Source organism: Filicampus tigris, chromosome 4, assembly GCF_054856515.1.
Source record: "Filicampus tigris isolate MCC_2025a chromosome 4, RoL_Ftig_1.0, whole genome shotgun sequence".
NCBI lineage: Eukaryota > Metazoa > Chordata > Actinopteri > Syngnathiformes > Syngnathidae > Filicampus > Filicampus tigris.
This window is the reverse complement of record NC_141220.1, coordinates 16,571,199-16,590,818: the sequence shown is the minus strand read 5'-3', so window position 1 is coordinate 16,590,818 and position 19,620 is coordinate 16,571,199. Positions and strand designations below refer to the sequence as shown.

At 42.0% G+C, this 19,620-nt stretch overlaps 3 protein-coding genes across 3 annotated transcripts; 2 read left to right on the top strand and 1 right to left on the bottom strand.

Annotated features, from left to right (window-relative positions):
• The first annotated feature begins 1,272 nt into the window (after nucleotides 1-1,272).
• Nucleotides 1,273-4,414, top strand: LOC147148677 (zona pellucida sperm-binding protein 4-like). Its single transcript, XM_086028628.1, has 8 exons — nucleotides 1,273-2,405; nucleotides 2,522-2,706; nucleotides 2,793-2,890; nucleotides 2,974-3,134; nucleotides 3,206-3,398; nucleotides 3,566-3,713; nucleotides 3,940-4,018; nucleotides 4,121-4,414. Exons 1-8 carry the CDS (start codon nucleotides 1,343-1,345, stop codon nucleotides 4,210-4,212), a joined length of 2,019 nt encoding a protein of 672 aa, XP_085884754.1. The 5' UTR covers nucleotides 1,273-1,342; the 3' UTR covers nucleotides 4,213-4,414.
• Nucleotides 4,415-4,710: 296 nt separating this feature from the next.
• tmem263 (transmembrane protein 263) lies at nucleotides 4,711-11,010 on the bottom strand. The gene is made up of 3 exons (XM_086029589.1): nucleotides 10,846-11,010; nucleotides 8,391-8,459; nucleotides 4,711-6,512 (listed from the first exon to the last, which is right to left on the bottom strand). Exons 2-3 carry the CDS (start codon nucleotides 8,455-8,457, stop codon nucleotides 6,217-6,219), a joined length of 363 nt encoding a protein of 120 aa, XP_085885715.1. The 5' UTR covers nucleotides 8,458-8,459; nucleotides 10,846-11,010; the 3' UTR covers nucleotides 4,711-6,216.
• A 364-nt stretch (nucleotides 11,011-11,374) lies between these two features.
• LOC147148675 (NAD-dependent protein deacetylase sirtuin-3) lies at nucleotides 11,375-19,617 on the top strand. The gene is made up of 8 exons (XM_086028260.1): nucleotides 11,375-11,486; nucleotides 17,016-17,223; nucleotides 17,308-17,469; nucleotides 17,545-17,777; nucleotides 18,358-18,458; nucleotides 18,533-18,694; nucleotides 18,764-18,976; nucleotides 19,283-19,617. The coding sequence occupies exons 2-8, from the start codon at nucleotides 17,024-17,026 to the stop codon at nucleotides 19,394-19,396; spliced, it is 1,185 nt and encodes a 394-aa protein (XP_085884386.1). The 5' UTR covers nucleotides 11,375-11,486; nucleotides 17,016-17,023; the 3' UTR covers nucleotides 19,397-19,617.
• The last annotated feature ends 3 nt before the right edge of the window (nucleotides 19,618-19,620 follow it).

The following is a 19,620-nucleotide window of genomic DNA, read 5'->3' as shown; positions in this document are numbered from 1 at the left end:
AAATAGAAATATGTGACATGGCTCTCTAAACAATAGCAAACACTATTATCAGACTACCTTCAAGCAATATGAAATTCTCTATGCCTCTCCGCGTAAAGGGAAAACTGTGTGATCCAAGTGACGTGGATAAGCTGCACTCGCAGTAGAACAATAAATATTTACCTAAAAAAAGTACAAGCTACTACTATACCACAACGTTGTGCAGGAGTTAGTTTGTTAGTTTCCTAAAATTGTTGGAAATACCTCAAATACCCCCTGTTCGAATCTTATGAGAGCAGACTCCTGACACACAGAACGTAGTATATCTTACATTTATTTCTGCAGAGCCACTCACCCAATCAAGTGGCTCCGAGTCCTTTCTGTCCAGTGGGGTTAGCTGGTCATCTTGGAGCCAACAAGTCGCGGTGACCAGCTGGTCAGTGTCCATGGTCACCCATGAAGAGAACACTCGTACCCTGGCAAGGTATTTGGCTAGCAATCTGCCTGATAAGTTTTATAGCAGATCTAAAAGGTTCATTACAACAAATTCTTTGTTATGAATCTAATTGTACAGTCAATATGGGTATGTACGTATGTATTACACTTGTCAAAAAGCCTCGTCAAAAAGAAATGTGTCCGTTAAAAGGTCATCAAAATTAATCATTAACTGATTCACGATTTAGGTCAGAAGACTAAGAATTAAAAGGTTGAAATTGTATAAATTTGCTCACAGTCAACATTAGCTCAGTATGTAGGAACTTGGGCTTTGGAGTTCAGAGCCCATGGAATTTTAGTCCATAAATTAAACCTATTAACATTCACTTGTTTGCACATTTTATGCATTTTACTATCTGACTAGATTGATCAATTATAAGCAGGCAATTCATTATACAGTATATTATTTTACTTTGTATCATATAGCCTCTTCTGACACTTTGGTGTATAACCTACATTGTGTTGCACCCCACACAGTGAAGTGGTGGTTGCCTGATAAAAGCTTGCCTTGAAAATTTGTTCAAGCTTAAGATCGATAGCTCTGACGCTGTCGAACCATAAAATAAACTGCTGGCAACCGATTTGGTTCACAAAGACCTTTGAAAAGGTTTTGGTGACATAAATTTAGCTTGTAACGTAATGTCACAATGCCACTCGTCACCAAGCACCTGACCTTGAGAAGCTTCCAAAAAGCTTCTAAAACCACCTAGCTAAAAAAAAAAAAAACGAAGAAAAAAAAACAAACAAACAAAAAAAGGGATTACATAATTAAACCTTTGAGGGGCCATTGACAAAAACAGCCTAGATTTGAGGAGGTGTGGTTGTTAAATCACTGCTTCTCGTCACATATAAATGCATCAGCTCACATATGCGGGCCACTTGGGGACTGTCCAGGTCCAACCAGTGTGAAACCATGGCAAACCGCTGGGGCGTTACCTTCTTAGTGGCATTCGTGCTGCTGGTATGCTTCACAAGGACCGAGGTAAAATCTCAGAGCTGGCAAGGTTCAAAAACCCCACCTTCTCAGAATCCTTCGGGTCAGAATCCCATGTATCCTCCTGTCGGCCCATTTCCCACTGAACCTGAGGATCCTTCACCTCCGTGGTCATCTGGTCATCCAGGGCAGAATCCTGTTAAAAATCCTGGAGGGACGAAAAATGTGAAAAATCCTGGAGGGCAGACGCCTGTTAAACTTCCCGGAGGGCCGATTCCTGGTAATCCTCCCGTTTGGCAGGGTCCTCCAGGGCAGAATCCTCAAAACCCTGTGGGCCAGCATCCTTCTGTTAAACATCCTGGAGGGCAGACTCCTGGTAATCCTCCCGTTTGGCAGGGTCCTCCAGGGCAGAATCCTCAAAACCCTGTGGGCCAGTATCCTGCTCAAAATCCTGGAGGGCAGAATCCTGGAAATAATCATCCCATGTGGAGTGTTCCTCCAGGGCAGAATCCTCAACATCCTGTAGGGCAGAATCCTGTTAAAATGCCCGGAGGGCAGACTCCTGGAAATAATCATCCCATGTGGAATGTTCCTCCAGGGCAGAATCCTCAACATCCTGTAGGGCAGAATCCTGTTAAAAAACCTGGAGGACAGACTCCTGGAAACAATGTCCCCCCCGTGTGGCATGTTCCTCCTCCAGGGCAGAATCCTGTTAAAACACCTGGAGGGCAAGGCGCCGTTAAAAATCATGATTGGACTGTTCAACATGGCCAGGACCCTTCCCAAAAGTATTTTCCTCCAAAAGGTGCTTTAGTTTATGATCATTCTCGCCAACATACGAAGAACCCCGGCGGCCAAACACCCACAACTCCTATCAATAGCTGTGATGTGCATACAAATGTTCGAGTCCCATGTGGAAAACAGGATATCTCTGCGGAGGCTTGTGAAGCTCTTAACTGCTGCTATAACGGAGGCATGTGCTACTTTGGGAAGTACGGTAAGTTGTCGAGGACCTAACAATCTCCTTGAGCAATCGAGCGAACTTATTTTTCCTCTGTATCGTCAGGACAAAACCATTTTGTGATGAATCAAATTGTCTTTGTACTCTTGTAGTGACTGTCCAGTGCACCAAAGATGCTCAGTTTATTGTGGTGGTGGCCAGAGATGCCACTTTACCCTCCATCGACCTGGACACCATTTCACTGTTGGGAGATGGTCCTGGCTGCATAAGTGTTGACTCAAATTCCGCTTTTGCCATCTACCAGTTTCCTGTAACCTCCTGTGGCACCGTTGTTGCGGTACGATCCGAATTTTCAAAGCGCCAAAATGAATACTCTCGTCCACAATCAGTATGTGGATATTCATCTCGAAACGTCTCTTGCAGGAAGAGCCTGGTATGATAATCTATGAGAATAGGATGACCTCCTCATATGAAGTGGCAATGGGACCTCTGGGAGCCATAACCAGGGATAGCAGCTATGAGTAAGAGATTATGATGCTATGAGCAATACTGTCAAACGGAATGCTCCGTAACGATCAACCTGATGCATTTGTTCTCTTTTCAGTTTACTCTTCCAGTGTCGATACACAGGCACGTCAATTGAAACTCTGGTTGCTGAAGTTCTACAGCTAGATGCGTCTCCTCTATCAGTGTCTGCTCAGGGTCCCATCAGTGTGCAGCTTAGGTTGGGTAATGGACAATGTCTTACAAAGGGTTGTAATGAAGGTATGTGCATGCACTCCCGCTACCCTGCTTTGTTTGGACACAGAGTGAAATAAGTGTGTCCGTACTCACAGTGGAAGTGGCCTACAACTCTTACTATATGGCCGCGGACTATCCTGTGAGCAGAGTCTTGAGGGATCCTGTGTATGTGGAGGTTCAGCTCATGGACAGGACTGACCCCAACCTTGTCCTTAACCTCGGACGCTGTTGGACCACCACTAGTGCGAATCCTCACAGTTTGCCTCAGTGGGACATTCTGATTGACGGGTAAGAACAAGTGATTTTTTTTTTTCCTCCCTAGCAAACTTCACATTGTTGACAGGTTTTCTCAATGGTTGATTGAATGTCATGTCATCTGGTTGAAAGATTTTGCCAGTTCTTAGTGAACACAGAGACCTTGATAACCACTTTGACCTGAACTGTTCCTTCTCCAGATGTCCTAACAGGGATGATCGCTACAGATCCTCTCTGGTTCCAGTTGGTCCTAGCTCTGGTCTGGACTTCCCAAGTCATTACAGACGTTTTGTTTTCCAAATGTTTACCTTCGTGGATCCCAGCTCACTAGAACCACAAAAGGAACAGGTAACCCGTATAGTGGCCGGAGTACAGCCAACAAAACTTCCACGGTCCTGAATTTGAAATAAGATCCCTGTCGTTCCCTTCGGATTGTTGACTGAGCTACAAAGAGTTTGTGTGCCAGCTTAGAGTCTCTTCTAACACGCTGAAATGCAAATGTGATTTTGTCCTGTGCCAGAAACAGTTGCCATTGAACAGCACATATAAAACATGCACTGCTCTCCTTGTCCAGGTGTACATTCACTGCAGTACATTTATCTGCAACGCTGCAGCGGGCTTCTCTTGTGAGCCGAATTGCTTCAGTCGGAGAAGTAAGGGAGACCAGAGTCTCTTTGTATACATATCGCTGGCGTCGGGCCAAAACCTCGTACCTCAGAAAGCTTAATCTAACCATGCGTTTTGTTTTGTAAAAGGGAGAGACGTGAACGATGCTGTCAAGAAGCTGGCGGAGCCAAGGATTGTGGTCTCCGTTGGACCTGTGCAGATGGCTAGCCCCACAGCGTAACCAGTGCAGTTGCAAAGTTTGACATTTCATTTGAAACAACATATTGGTGCCGAGTTACCTGACTTTCAATGTGATATCTCCACAAAGTCTACTAGAGGGCGTATGTGTCAAATATGCGCTGCAATGAAAATGAAATGGATTCCTCAAATGCTTGTGAGCAAATAATATTAAAAAGTGCTTTTATGTACGATGAATACTTATATTTTGTGTCCTGCAATTTTTGCACTGTAAATAGTAGGATGAACATTTGTAATTGAGCTGAACTGACTGTATACCATTTTAAAAACCCCGAACTACCATATATTGCTATAAGCAATGGGGAAACTGAAGTCATTTAAAACTAACACCAGAACATCCAGCATTTTTATATGTTAACAAATAAAACACTGACTTTTCTACCAATTGTCATTGTGCAAGTCAAGTTATCCACACTATCTGTATCAAAGATAAAATAAAAGCTTGCAAATGGTTCCTCTGCATATCGCACACACCCACACATCCAATACTTCATAATTTATTGTATTATTTACTTTTCCATTTCTTTATTCAAAGGTAGTCAGAAGAGTTTTGCAAACATGACAGTTAACATATGAAAGGAAAAGAAATGTCAAAGAAAGCCGTTCATGTCTCGAGGAACATGAACAATGACCTTGAAAGTAAAAATGGAGGAGCTGGTACATTTGAGTTCAGTGTTGGTTTAAGTTTCGATTCAGGGGTCGAATGTGGATCGACTGATTCGAAATCTGATTTCATAGTGCCTGTAACGCCGCCTGAAATTGAGCTTGGAGACATCGCTTCATAGACATTTGTGCATCTTTGGGTACTCACAAAAAGTTAGGGGGAAATGTTACGATGAACCTGAAGTGCACAAATACCTTTAGCCCTTTACAGGTGACGTTCTCTTAACTTTTCAATGCACACGTCCAACTGTTCAATGTTTCAATACATTTTACACAACATACTGTGCACTAATAAGGACACTGAGCAGCAACATTCGCAACAGGTTTGATCCAAGAATGGACTAATAAACCTCCAAGGCCATCCACATCCATGCCTTTCTGTGACTCTTCCAGTCTCTCTGTTGCAACCACTGTGATACGCTGCTTTGAATCGAGAACGGACCAATAAATGTCTGAGTTGAATTAGAATTTGCCAGAAAAAAAGAAAAACAGTTGCCATCATTTTGCTTTCTTTTACATTTTGACATCAGAAGTCCAAAATGAGACCTAACAACTGGGCAACAGTACATAACCATTGCAAACACATCAAACAGGATATTCTCTGAGGGAAGAGGCCACTGAGTGCCATCACAGTGTCAGCAGCAGGTTGCTACAGAGACACTGGAAGAGTCACAGAAAGGCATAAAGTGAACATGCTAATAAATGTCTTGACCCAACACAAACACTAGGAACTTTTTAGAAAACAGCAAGTTGTGCAAAACATATTCAAAAATTGAAGCGTTCAGAGGTCAAATTAAGTTCATCTGTAGAGAAACGGATGGCATGTAGTACATTTTAGTCATCCTGAAACTTCATCAGAATATTACAAAGCTTTTGTTGGTAATGAATGGCTAATGCAAGTAAAAACGTTGAACAATAAACCTGATGCTCTCTTGATGATTTGCATTCATGGCTGATTGTCTTGCTGGTGATTTTCAAGTGCATTTAGGGTTTGCCTTCTGCAGCCCGCAGTGAGAACAGTCCTGAGGCTTGTGATCAAAATGAGACACGGACGTTTTATTGGACCACTTGACTACCAGATGTAAAGAAAAGTGTTCCTCGCACAACAAGTAAGGAGAGTCTCTTACTTGGAGTTTATAAACACGCCATTATACTGAACAGAAAGTGACTACAAAAAGCAAAGAACAACACATTCACATTGATCGCTTGAGTCCTCCCGTGTTGCACGTCACCTGCTCCTCCCCTGGAATATCTGATGCTGCGGCAAGCCAACTCAGTGTGATCGACACCCCGGCGGTGCGGATTTCGCTCTCTCCTCTTGCCGTCAGTCGGACTTGTCCTTCTTTTTTCCTCCGATCGGAACTTTGCTGACCACGGCGGAACCGACGGCCGTCACGCCGCCGGCGACGGCGCACACTCCTCCCTTAACTAGGCCCACGCCGGCGGCAGGCACGGCGGCCACAGAGCTGACAGCCGTCTTGGTGAGATCCAGGCTTTTCCCTCCTATCCAGGTCACACCGCCCACGGTGGCTCCTAAAGCCCCCTTGGTGGCGCCGTACAAGCCCCCCGCCAACCTGCCCAGCATGCCCGTCTGAGTCGGTGGATGCTCTTTGAGGGTGTCTGGTGGATAAAGGTGACATGTCACTGAAATGCAGTGTGTCGACAGTCGAGAGCCAACTCTGCTGTCCCAACACTATAAGAACCTCTGATCGACATTTACAACCCAAAATGTAATTTGTTCGATAAACTTGAATGAATTCATTCACAACAGGTGATAGCGTCTTTAACTCACAGGATTTCTCTTGGCTGCGCTGCTTTAGATTCTTTTGTTTTTGTACAATCAGATTTTAGCCTCTATGGGTGGCCACGTCAATCAAAACTGTCCCGGGTCTTTATAATAGAGTAGTACTGGCCGATGTTACTATGGCCGTACTCGGAAACACTCCCTGTCCACTACTATATACTGCCTTATATAGTAAATTCACTACACAGAATATATATATATATATATATATATATATATATATATATATATATATATATATATATATATATATATATATATATATATATATATATATATATATATATATATATATATATATATATATATATATATATATATATATATATATATATATATATATATATATATATATATATATATATATATATATACACACACACACACACACACACACACACACACACACACATACACACACACACACACACACCCACCCACACACACATATATATACTTTTCGGTTGCACATGATTAAAAAGTGGTAAACACACCATTTTCTACTCTTCCTTGAAAATATTCTAAATGAGGGCTAGATATGTTAGTTTTAACATATTTTGATCATGTGCAACAGATGTACATGACCGAATGAAGTAAATCCAACGGATTTTTTTCCCAGTGTATTTTGTAGTGTATGAATATTGAAATGATGACCCAGTTTACTTATAAATTGACTGACTCTGTGTGAAACGTGGTTCTGCTAAATTGCACACCAAACTCTTTGCAGGAAGACCTGACTTGTTCTGTTGCATGAATGGCAACAGGTGCATAAACTGTTTCATTGTACATTCTGCCATCTGGTGGAAGAGTGCTTACAGGTTCTGCCTTTCACCATATGTCACTGGAAAAATAACAATATAATAATTATCTTTAATTTTAAGAAAAATTAAATGGTTTTGAGAGTTTTCCGCAGCATCTGATGATCACAAGCAAAACAATTAACACTTGAATCTGAATTCCTCCATGTTAATATGGAGTCTTTTTAAAAAAAAAGAGGTCTGGGCTTCCCTGGTAAAGCGGTTGCCCCCACGACCCCAACTTAGATAGGCGTAAGATGACGATGATGATGATACACCAGCTGGCACTGAAGCTGTAACCTATGTTGTGGTTAAGTGACTGCAATAAGGTAACTAACATCACTCCCAAGTAGAGCTCAAAAATTATTTTTCATTTGACGCGTGAGTGTCCACTATATAAAAAGGGAGTAGGGAACGAGAGAATGATACCAAACATGGTCAGTGAGAAGTTTGTCTCTGCAATGCAAAAAAAAAAAACAGATACTTTAACTGTCAATCATTCTTCTAATTCCTTCATCTACTACTATTCTTCCTTTTTTTTTTTTTTTTTTTGGGCAGTCAGGATGCCCTTTTGACACTATGTTTCCTCCCACGGTTAGTCTTGGTACTACGACAAAAATCTGGATTGGGCAATGACACTCGCAATTTGCAGTTGTTGGAGGATGTGGCACTGCATAAGCAGTGTGCTTCATTATGATGGTCATCTTGAGTACACCGCACATAGTAAGAACACACTTTTATATAATTCCATACTTGTCACGTGTGTGCCTATCACATTTTTAAAAATCAGTTAAAATGTTAAAAATCGGTGTGTGAGTGTGTGTGTGTGTGTGTGTGTGTGCGTGCGTGTGAGAAACCCGCTTTGTACATACAAATACATAGTCTTCATTCACTGACCTGAATCTACTGGCTCATCATTAAGGTTAGCAGGTGTGCCCTCAAGCACCTGCTCCGCCTGACTCATGTCTGTGGGGAAATAATGGAGACGATTACAAAAATATCAATTAAAATAGATTTACACAAAAAGTATAATAAAGGAGGCAACTGTAGCGAGAATAGAGCACAGAGGTGTTTTTGTGCACATTACACAACTGTGGTTAGACCTAGAAAGTATGTTTACATTGTTTATCGCCGACAACGTCAAATTATCCAAATCCTCTGATTTCATCCTCGCACGAGAAAGCATTCTCAGATTTCTGTTGTCCTTTGTAAACGCAGATTGATTATATTTGTGTTAAATCAAAGTAAGACATTCACAAAAAAAAATCAGCTTTTACTTTCGAAAAGAAGGATCAACATCTTTTCCTGGTTTCTGCCATCTTACAGACCAAACTAGTAAATTAATACTAACCAATTTATGTTAGTGCATTTTCGGCTCTGTTAAATTGAAATAATGCCCTGTTTTTTCATAAAGTGATGGAAATTACACACACACACACACACACACACACACACACACACATAATGGCTGAATATTAAATTTTGCACATTTGGTAACATCCATTTCTATTACATAAGGAATTAATATTAAGATTTAAAGCGGAAGTAAACCCCAAATTTTTTTTTCCAGAATATGATCTTTGCAAGCCCACTAGTTGAAATACAGCATTCTGATTAATATTGCGTTTGTGGAATATAAGTTATGAAGGAAAAGGCACCTGTTTTCTGAAGATGAGCCATGATTGGTCGTTATCTGAGCCGTGAGCAACTGAGATGTCACCTTCAGTCGACAGAAGTGACAAAATGGTCCCCCCTTAAGATAGCTAAAAATGGCTAGATTCCACAAACGCAATATTAATCAGAATGCTGATTTTAGACTAGTGGGCCTGAATGGAACATATTCTGGAAAAAATATGTTTGGTATGACTTAGACTTTAAAGTGATATGCCCATAGCTTTTAGGGGTAGCCTACATATGTCATGGTCCATGTACTAGAACTCTCTTTGTCCTCACAAGTACGATCATTAAGCACATTAGTAGATTGACCAGGGAAGATAAGATAAGATAAAAATGCCTTTATTGATCCCACAGTGGGATCATTTTCATTGTTACAGCAGCAAAGATATAGGTCACACAGGGATAATGTGGCCATTAATGTATAACATTGACGGCAAACATTTAGGATCAAACCTATGTAAATATACGCAGTAACATGTGTATATACACATGTATATACACACCAACCTACACCTACATAAAAAGTATGAGGAACACTCATTTTGGCCTGTACATAGTACAGAGGAAAAATACTCTAAGTAAGTGACAGTGCTGCAGTGCTGTAGCGAAATGTAAGGGACAGCATTGGATAAAAATAAAACTAGACTAACAGTAGTGGGGAATGTTGAACACTAGTAAAACAACTGTCTGCCTTGTGATGTTTTTTTTTTCCATTACCAGGGACATTTTTGGCCTACTACTACATTATTAGGCCTTCAAAAGAAACTACTGTGCTGTATCAGGCCCAACTGGGAGGCACACTAGAAGTCTCCTGGACCCTACTACTAGTTTTGCCTCATGTACATGTAGTTGTGAGAAGGTTGCCAGGGTTCCAGTATGCAAAAAAAGCCAAACTGTAGTGGAAAAAATGTTAAATGTAAGCGTACACGGATCTTAAACTGGATATTAAGGATTGGAAATACTTCATCAAACGGCTTTCATAACTGTGAAGGCAAAAATAAAGAGTTTGTTCTAAGGTGTGCAGCTGATCGACAAACAAGGTAGACCTGTTCACTGCAAATACAACGACAGCTTACACAGCAGGACCGATCAACTGCAACGAGGTGTGGACGCGTGGCAAGCTATTTAAAGTAATAACATCGCAAAGCAGGACACGCCGTAACCTGTTGACAGATGTATGGCTGCTACGTGGCAGGCGGATTTAAAGACGACTAATTGACAGCATCGCAGGTTAGCAAAGCGGCTACAACCCATGAGAGCTAACTTTGGGTAACTTTACGCCAACCTCAAGTGAAACACAAGCACTTGCAATGCCCGTATTCGTGTTTATAAAGAACCTAAACGCAACATTTTAATGAAATCCATACAGTATTTTGTAGGAAATGCATGATTTTATTTTGCCTTCTTTCGAATATTCTAGGTCACGCTGCCAGACACGTCACTTCGCTCCTGGTAAACAACAGCACCCCCATCAACTCGAGGAAAAAAACATTTAATGTTTTTTTTGGGGGGGGGGAGGGGCAAGGGGGTCGTGTTATGCACTGCTAGCAATTGCATATCTTGCAAGTTTTAGCGCGTTTTTACACAAATTCGAACGGTTTTCGGAGCAGCGGCTGTTATCATGGCTGACATCTTGTGACGAACTCCAATAACTTGGTATGATATGGTAACTTACCTTCTTTTTTATACCCTTTGACACAAAGAATCGACTCCTAATATTGTGTTAAAATAATAACGAAGGCGTGAATTTGTGTGGTTGTCGACGCAGAAACCAGCCCGTCCCAGAAGGTTGTTTTTTTTGTAGGAGGATGAGAAGGCTCCACCCCCTTGAAGTGTCTCTTCTCTTTCGTTACACTCGGGTTCGAGTGAAAATTCTATAAAAGAACTTGTACATTGTGAAAATGTCAGATTCTTTTTTTTAAAATTCTTTTTGCAAAATAAAAATGTTTTATATGTATACAGTACATACATTGTTCACTGTATACAAACGGAAATGACGTATGTTCACTAGTTTGCGGCTTAATCAAAGTCGACGCAGAATCACGCAGAGTTTGTTTTATTTTATTTATCATGATTTGGCTATGGTTATTTTTTATTATTATTATTATCATTCCGTTTTGTCGTTTGTGATTTGGCACTGCGGCACAAACAAAATACATTACAAAACAAAAATAAACATGGAAAACGGAAACGCTATGCCACGTGACGCAAGCCCCGTTTTTCCCGCCATTGTTTGTAATGGCTTCGTGAGGGTCCGGAAGCAGCCGATGAGATGACAGCTATGTGCTTTCACGACTCGGTTTGGACCTTGTGACGGTAATTTAGTCTCCTTTTTTCCCCACTGAAAAAAGTTATTCTGCTACATCCCAAAACACCCCACGTCTGTCGGACTGTCAGAAATTGTGCTCGGTGCAGACAAAAGGTAGCTAATCTCGTTTTTAAATATATGTTTCGAACACTACAGCTCAGCACTCTTTGGCATGTACGTATTTCTAGTTAATATACGATTTAAACGGCCCGCTGTGCCCGTTTCATATATTTTAGTCAGTTAATTGTTATTATTTAGGAAATAAGAGCAAAACAAAAAAATCCACATGCAATTAGCTGCCGATTACAGCAGGTGGCATTCTAACCCTTCTAAAGCCTTTACTGGTCAGAAAAAAATGCTCAAGGGGTCTTCGGTTTACGACGGAGTTCATTGCATGGGTTGCGACGTAACCCCGAATTTGTATGACAGGAACGCGTCAGAGGGGTCCAACGTTAACCGAACCAACTAGAAGAAATAAATTAATGATTGCACATTTATTTTAAAAACACTTATAGGGCATAAATACAAAACAAATTAAAACTGTAATTACTAGGGGGTTAACTACTGTGTGACCACTGACCACGTATTCCTACGCTGCATCATATGTATTTTTAGAGATTGGACTCAATGGAATGAAAAATACATTTAAAGTACAGTGCTTTAGGAATTGGGATAAAAGTGCATGTAGACATGACAAAAAAAGTTCTTATTAATACAATACAATACATCTATTTCTGCAAGTCTTGGAAATAAATATTTAGATATTTTGGAAAAAAAAATACAATCCTCAAACTTTGGTAAACACTGATAAAAAGAAAATGTCAATTCTGATTTAGTTTTTAAAATGTACTTCATATGTATATATGCATGTGTGTGTGTGTGTGTGTGTGTGTGTGTGTGTGTGTATGTATGTGTGTATATATATATATATATATATATATATATAGTGTAGTGTTATATCGAACATTGAACTCTTATTACATTTTTAATATAAAAACTGTGCTATCTTTCAATATTTTAACTTTTTCTTTATAACCTTTCAATGTGGGACGTGTTTAATTTTATTTTTGGAATATGCTGCACACAAAAAAATTGCAACCAAAGTTTAATTTTAAGGTCGTTCTGGGGTAAATGTGTCAGCATTTTGTGGTTTGACCAAATACAGCATTTGAATATTTAGAGGAGTGAGGTTTTTGCTTTTTGATTTACCAAACAATCTTGAATTAATATTGAAGATAAAAGCGAAGAGAGAAAATAACCAGTTGGCCTGTTGTCTCGTTTCTACCTGTTGAAGGCCTCAGTAGTATGGAACTCGAAGTGGAGCAAATAGGAACATCCTCAGCGGGATAACGAGAGACCAAAGTCATTAGTCGTCCTCCTTCCCTTGTGTGACACCAACCAATATGCTAACACAAATTAGAACGCGCAGCCTTGTGTCAGTGTTGGGCCACATAATGGCACAACACAGCACACACACTAATATTTCATTTGCGAGCAGGTGGGAAGGCATAACATTGAGCTGTTGTGTCTCTGACCAAGTGATGAAGAGGTTTCCATGGCGACCAAGCTGCCTGTTGCCATCCCTTGTTTTCAGGAGAGACTAAAATGAGTGCAAGGGGTAAACGCAAAAGACAAGCACCACCCGTAGGAGGATAAGCTCTTCTGGTGGCATGTATGGGAATTGTCGCTTTTGGTAGTGTTGAATTAGTGGAAATAAAAAAAAAAACACACACAAAATTGCAACAATGCCATTTATAACTAACAGAATGGAGGCCCTGCCATGTTTTGGCTTAACCTTGCCTACTCTCGAGTTTGCATTTTCACATATTTTGGGCAGGGTATCTAATGTCAGTTATTTGCTTAAAAAAACTAATGACTGGTTTTGTTTTTCTGCAACACTCAAAGATGCCACCAGATGGTGCCAAAGAGTTTATTATATTACATACAACCAGGGCCTACTCAGAGCCCCAAATATAGACCCCCTTCCCCAACCCTATCCGAGATGCTCTACTCATTTTCAATGACGGGCAGACGGCTGCTGGCGTTGGTAATGGCCAGGACCGGCCCGAAAATACACCGGCCATTCTGGAAAATTCACATATCTTCCCGAAATTCGCGATCGCGCCCGCCCCTGATAGGAACCTATCCAGCTTGCACAAGTATTTCTATCTGCTATTCATCAAAGAGAGATGTGAATTCACTTGGACGGAATGTTGACTGATAAACGCTAACTTATGCTTCGCCTGCCGCCGCTACGGTCGCGTCAGCTTGGCTGCGTAAACAAATGCACATTGGGATCGGGCAGTTTAGAAAATGGATGGATGGACATGTAAGATTTTACAGCCTCTGTAGCAGCTTTTGCTCTGGTACGCTGAAAATTGGCACGCTTGCGTTACAATCCCCCATAAACGTCACCTTTACACATGTCATGGCTGCGCTGCGTGGTAGTAATAGATGTCATAGAATAGGTGAGTTATCCAGTGATACCACTTGGTCATTTTTCCCAGTCTTATATGAGGTGCGGTATTTAGTAAGATGACACGTCTACCAATCAAGGTCATTATTGGAGGAAATAGAGGTTGCAAATTCACATCAATGGACAAATGTAGCATTTGTGGCCATTTTTATTAGATCTGCGATTCCCAACCAATGTTCCGTGAGAGATCATCAGGTCAGGTGTGCGCTAAATTATGTTGTTCTACAAATTACGTCCTACAAATTCAGTTCAATTTAAGAGGCCTGTATGAGTAAGTAAATTAGCGAGTAAATTTAGAAGATGTCATCATTATTTCATTACGGGTACTTTTGCGCCTTTTTTTTTTTTTTTTTTTTTGATATGCCGTGACATTTTCCTAATGTAATATATGTGCCTTGGCTCAATAAAGGTTGGGGAAACATTTGTTCTCAAGTTGACCTTTTCTGTGCTTGCTGTTGTAGTAACGGGCCTCCAAATCAACAAAGTTTATTCAACATTAGCAATGTGGTTGTTTTTACACTGACTTGATTTGCTCTTTGTCCATGTTTGGGTCGAAACCCCTCCCGCTGAAATTGTAAAGGATTATCTTTTTGGGTGGGAGGAGGTATAATGGCGAGCACTGGAGTGTGCCCAGTGTTGTGGGCCGGGGTCCTAATGAGATCACCGCAGCCCTCATGTGAGCAGCGACACCGCTGGTGGTCCGGTGCTGAAGCACACTGAGGCCACAACGGCCCTTCGACTTCTCCACTGTGAAGAGCAAACTGTGTGAAAGGCCAAACAAGGGTGGGGTGGGCCTAAGGCGGGGTTCCACTCAAATCCCTTTTAAAAGACCTTTTGTCATTTATACAAGGATTCTTTCTTCATTTAAGAACGATAAGAGCATTTTTGATCACAATTAAGCCTTCTCTCGCCAATGCAACTGATATTTGACTTCCCAACTAGACGCAAGATAGACTTGAACAAAGGATTGCAGAGATTTTTTTTCTGTAAGAAAAAAAAAAGGATGGTGTTGTCACCTCCATTTTCACCTTAATAACTAAGTGGGCAGCTTATTTATTGCCTGTACTCAGCAGCAGTGTCTGACAGAGGGGAGTCCACACAAAAGACAACCCCGATGCCCCACTGTTTTTAATAGTTCTTAAGGATGTGCCCCCCGCACCCCCCCCCCCCCCAAAAAAAAAGATCTCTGTATTCGAGCAAGAAAAAAAATGCCTATGGGAAGCTGTTTGAGCATTTATTTGATATCCAGCTAAAGGTCCATGTTCTCTGTCCTCACTAGTAAGACAATTCATTGCACTAATGGACCCCTCAGTTGCACTGACTTGTAGAACGAATTTCTTACTTGTAAGGTTTTTCTCTAGCTGTACATGACATTTCTACACACTCGTTGGACAAGTGAGGCAAAACTGTACTATTTGACATCTGCGCTCTATGAATACAGTACTGTACTACAACTGATGCGCTGTATGTTAACGAGTACGCTACCGGAAGCACTCAATTGTTAAGTAAAGCACACATGAGCCGAACTAGTAAGATCTAGTTGTCTTAGTTGTACTGTGTAATCCCAAAGTTGTTCTAAGAGTGAGGACAAGGAGCCTACTAGTACGTGGACCTTGAGATGGAAATCAAAAAATTGTTCTTCCGACTTTGAGGACATGCCTGTAAAAAGTATCCATTGCGGGCTTCCTGTAGTCTTGTCGTGGCCTCCAGGGGGTGCTAAGGAGCCACTGGAGGGAAGAAGCAAAGGGCTTATCACCGAGCCGAGGCAGCCCCGTTCTGTGGCTTGTAGCTCCTTTTGTTTGCTTCCTCGCTGATCACTCATTCCTCTCCGCCCGGAATAGCTTCGGAAAAGAGGACCCCATTCCTCCCTGTGCTCCTCTGTTCCCTCTTTATTGAATCCCGCCTCTGTATCATTTATCTCAGTAGTCCCCGGTCAGAGATGGGTGGGAGGCATCTTTTTCTGTTCCCCAGCTGGGATTGTTGACACATGGTCAATCTTGATCTTTTTTTTTTTTTTTTTTTTTTTTTTTTGTGGAACAGCCCACCCACCCCATCCGCCCCTCAGCGAACCCCTCTGCTTTTCTCTGAACAGTAAAGCTGCCACAGCTGTGGACTGTACTAGCGTAGCTTCTCAGAAGTGAGGTAAAGGTGGCGTCAGGATGGGAAGGGGGTCTGCTAAATATATTGCAGCCATTAGCTTTTGTTCAACAGTTGACGGTTTTAAAGCATTTCGCAGCGCCGAGTGGACCACAGAAGAGTTGATTCCACATTAACAGCTTTCTAAATATGGCCTGAGAGGAATGACTGTGCTGAGGACACTAAAGTGCATCACACATTTGTTTAGTCAAGCTCTGGCTTTGTGAGTTTTCACATTGATTTATGGCGAGTCATCAAATTCACCGCCTTGCTCAGCCCACACGCGAGAAGCTTATGTACCTGTGGATTTGTCTCGAATATACAGTGCTACCATGTCTTACGAATTGAATTCATTCTGTGATGAAGCCTAATTTACTGAAAATTCATATTCCCCCTTGAAATTAATTGAAAGGCCATGTGTTCTAGTCAACCCAAAACAAAAAAATATCGTTATTTTTAATGAAGAGAGACAGCACCATATTGTTTAAAAACAATAAAAGAGATTTGTGAACGAATAAGCTGGTTTTACAAAGTGTAATTATCGTCAGGAACAAGGCCGGTAAGAGAGCATCTGGACGTGCGTTAAAGCTGAACAATTTTGAAAATATTTTTCCTAAATATTTTGATTGTAATTTATTATGCGATTCTTTTTTTCAAGCTCTTCTTCCCATGTATTTTTTTAACAAATGCAAGCCATACTAAATCTGTATTACAATTAGAGGTTCCAAAATTACTCGAAAACTAATTTTTTCTTTTTAAAATGTATCAAATGAAAATAAAGATGTGGTTATATCAAAGAATAGTTGCTTAGAAGAACTATTAGAGCTGGCTGAAATGATTCTAAAATAGCAGCATTGAATGAAAATGGCAGACTTCCTCCTTTTCAGGCGTGAGTTGTGTAATTTAGTTTCAATACTTTCTGAAGGTGACAGGATGAACAGGTCCAAGCCCAACGAGGATAAAAGATCCCTGCGGCCTGCGGTCGTGCGAATAACGCGCAGTTCCAGAAGTGCTGAGTCTCAGGACTCTGGACCGGATCAGTATGGGAAACAGCGCAAGACGCAGTCTGACTCGGCCCTGTCCCAGGACGTCCGCCAGATGAGCGTAAGCAGTGAGGGAGACCCAACATCCAGGTGAGAAGCTATTTGATTCCGACAGAATGTGATTCTGACATCATCTGGCAAAACACCCAATGTGTCTTCTCTTGGCCTCTTCAGTGAAGAAAAGCAGTTAGGGCAACGTCAGAAAGCTCCCCCTGTTACCAAATCCAGTGGTGGTCTGGGCTCCGTGGCCCGCCTGATGAAGCTGGGTCGTTGTAAGAACGTGGTGGTGGTGACCGGAGCTGGAATCAGCACGGCCAGCGGAATTCCCGACTTCAGGTTGGTGTTCTGGCCCGTCTTTTCCGTTTTGATTGAAAAACGCCCTCTCCTCAACTGGCTACTGGCCTCTGTCAGAACTCCAGGGACGGGCCTTTATGCCAACTTGGAGGCATACAACGTCCCCTACCCGGAAGCCATTTTCAACGTCGACTACTTCTCCAACGACCCACAGCCTTTCTTCTCTCTAGCCAAGGCACTCTACCCTGGCAGCCACAGACCCAACTACATCCACTACTTCATCCGCATGCTGCACCACAAAGGCCTGCTGCTCCGCATGTACACGCAGAACATCGACGGCCTGGAGAAACGTGAGTAACAAATGTGGAAATGTATTTGAGCTTCTCTCCACAAGACTACGTTGGATTAGATAATAGTGATCAGGGCTTTCCTTCCTTCTTGTAGAGCTCCATCAATCATGCATGCATTTTCGATAGCACAGGTCCTCATGAGGGCAGACTTTGGGCAGGAGGTGGGGTACATCCCGGACTGGTTTCCAGCCAATCACGTAGCACATGTGGACAAAACAACCATTCACATTCACACCTGTGGACAATTTAGAGTGTTAAATTAAACTAACATGCATGTTTTTGGAATGTGGAAGCCAACATGGGACACACGGCAAACACTAATACAGGTGCAAATATTCCATCCCAGAACATCAGAAATGTGAGGCAGACATATTGTGATGAAGCTAGTAATAATCCGTTTTCAACCTATTTATTGATTTAAATGTTTTTCCTCTAAGAAACCTTTGTTCCACAGCCAGTGTAAGCCTATTGCAGCAAACTAGTCAAATCAAAGCAAGAGCACCCGTTATTTTGAACAGCATCTGAGCCAACATGTTCAAGACCATTTTTCGATGTGATCTCACCGCCCTTGTCTCCTAAGTGTGTGGCATCCCAGATGACAAATTGGTTGAAGCTCATGGCAGTTTTGCCACCGCCTCCTGTCACCTGTGCTACACGCCGTACCCCGCCGAGGACGCAAAGGTGTGTTTGAACCCCCGCCAACACATTTGAATAGCACGCCTGCCCCGCTTTTCACGTCGGCATTTGTCTCCTAGCATTCCATCATGAGCGGCAACATTCCCACATGCACGTTCTGCGCCGCCACAGTCAAGCCCGACGTGGTCTTCTTCGGTGAGGACCTTCCTCAGAAGTACTTCCTCCACACCAAAGACTTTCCCAAAGCCGACTTGCTTATCATCATGGGGACCTCGCTACAGGTGCTCAGCAGCATCCACGGAGCTCTCGCCTTCCACTGTTATTTGAATTTTTAACAAATGCTGTTTTAGATCGAGCCTTTTGCCAGCCTGGTAAATACGGTGCGCTCCGCTGTGCCGCGCCTCCTCCTCAATCGCCACGCTGTGGGTCCGTTCGAGAGGGTCCCGCTGCGCAGAGGGGACCACGTGGAACTGGGCGACCTCGAGAACACTGTGCGGAGGTTCGCTGAAATGCTGGGCTGGAACGCCGACATTGTGGAGTTGATGAAGAGTCAGGAACAAGAGGTTGGCTCTCGTATAGAAACTATGGCTGGGGGTGTTCAAAGTCTGGCCAGCGGGCCATTTGCAGTTCATTATCTATTTTCTTTAGGTTTTGTAGGTGATAAATGATAGACGGGGAAAAAAAAAATCTGACTAAGGTCCTTTAACAGAAATCTGAGATGGAGCAGATTTACAAAAGTCATTTACGTATACAGTATAAATAATGAACAATTGCTTCATGGATTGGTTTAAATGTGTTTTGTAAATGAAAGTTAAATGTTAAATTCTGAAGTGAAGGACCAACTGATCCAATCAGATAAACCCTCTCAGCAGCGCATCCCGGCGTTGGTCGCCGACAGAAGCGGAACTGGCTGCAGCGGCGGCGAGGAGTCAGACTCTGAGACGGACAGCAAGTGCTCGGCGTCGTCCTGCCCGAGCAACTGACGGCCGGACGGTTTGACACAAACACACTTTTGTTGTTCCTGATCATGTTTGACTCTGACTCTTCTTTGTATTTGATTGTAATGTTCGTGTGTACAAATCACAAAAGTCTACTTCAAGCATGTGACAAAAATCCAGTCTACTGGTTAACACAGTATAAATACTATTTTAAGCAATATAAATACTATTTTAAGCAATATTTAATAAAGACTGTGAGTAATGATCCC